General features: G+C 46.3%; 1 protein-coding gene across 6 annotated transcripts in view; it reads left to right on the forward strand.

Moving 5' to 3' along the window:
• The window catches only part of SNX14 (sorting nexin 14), a 152,241-nt gene that overhangs the window by 7,039 nt on the left and 143,929 nt on the right, over positions 1–1,273 (forward strand). For 4 of the 6 annotated variants that reach the window (XM_019520388.1, XM_019520386.1, XM_019520387.1 and 1 more), the window contains exon 1: positions 743–863. The exons of the other annotated variants lie outside the window; for them this stretch is intronic. In XM_019520388.1, the coding sequence (XP_019375933.1) occupies positions 759–863 (105 nt within the window). In that variant the 5' untranslated portion in view covers positions 743–758. Of the gene's footprint in view, positions 1–742; positions 864–1,273 lie in introns of those variants that run through there. 6 annotated transcript variants of the gene reach the window in all.

Raw genomic sequence — 1,273 nt, forward strand, 5'->3', positions numbered from 1 at the left:
ATCCGGTACTGGCCGCCCCGCCCCTACCCCGCTGGGGTCCTATAACCGGGCCCCCTATCTTGCCGCTAGCTTTGCATCACCCGCCTGTGCCCTAGCAAGGTGGTTTCGTGGGAGAAGCCCTGCTGGTATCTTCTACCCCCCAAATCGGCTGTCCCAATTTGGGGCGTCTCAAGTTGAGGAGCTGAATTTCTTCACCAGAATAGAAGCCCACAACTGGGGTTGGTGGTTGTCCCGCCCAAACAGCGAGGGTGGGTTTTTAAGGGTTAACAGTTTGGACCCTTTCACAGCTGCTGCTGGATTGGCAGTTGCTGAGCCACCAAAGGCTATTGGTTTGGCAGCAGCTGTGAAAGGGTTAATGTTAACTGGCCGTCCTCCCCGCCCTGCCCCCCACCTTGGCCAAATGGTATTAGCTGCTGCATGCAGTCAGTTGTGACTAGGAAAATCTCTGTCTACAGTTTGCCTTCCAAAAATGGGATACACATCTTATTTGGGGGCCTGTGGTATGCCCGAAAATTATGGTGACCTACTTTGTTAACACTTTTTTTCTCCTTTAATGAATGACCACCTTGGATTCGTCTAACTGGCTGCCTTGTGAATTGAGTCTTAAAACAACTAGTATAGTTAGATACAGTTTTGTGATGAATTTTTGGTACAGTAGTCAAAAAACATCCTGTAGGAGACATACTGCATAGTGTTGTTTGTCTTGTTGTGTACTTAATTTCTTTTTTTATTCATTTTCAAGGTATCTTCATATTTTAATGATCTTTTGGTCATTCGTGGCTGGTGTCGTCACATTCTATTGCTCATTAGGACTAGATTTCCTCTTCCCAAATATTCTTTTTACAATAAGATATAAACCCAAGGTAAATTTACTTTCCTTCTTCATCGTGTATAATTTTTTCTCCATTTATTTTGTAGAATAAGTGTGGAAAATGTTTTTAGTCAACTCTGTGCTCGTTAATGTAATTGTGGCAAATGCAGGTTATATCTATTTGAAACATCGCTATGATGAACAGTATTCAGGTGAAGATTAAGGACCTAACTCTGCAGACTTGTATGTACAGGCAGGCCTCAGATTTATGGCGCAATTGGTTCCTGAAAACCACATCTTAAGAGGTGTGGTGTGGGGCAGATCAATGCTCCTGCAGCGAGGGAGGGATTGGGGCTGGGCCAAAAGCTGCCCAGCTGGGGCGGGGGATGAGGGTGAGGGCAGGAGGTAGGGCATCTCTCACTACTGCTTCCACTGCCTGTCTGGGAGGACATGGGGGGGGCG

This window comes from Gavialis gangeticus, unplaced genomic scaffold (genome assembly GCF_001723915.1).
Source record: "Gavialis gangeticus isolate Ggan-Ray unplaced genomic scaffold, GavGan_comp1, whole genome shotgun sequence".
NCBI lineage: Eukaryota > Metazoa > Chordata > Crocodylia > Gavialidae > Gavialis > Gavialis gangeticus.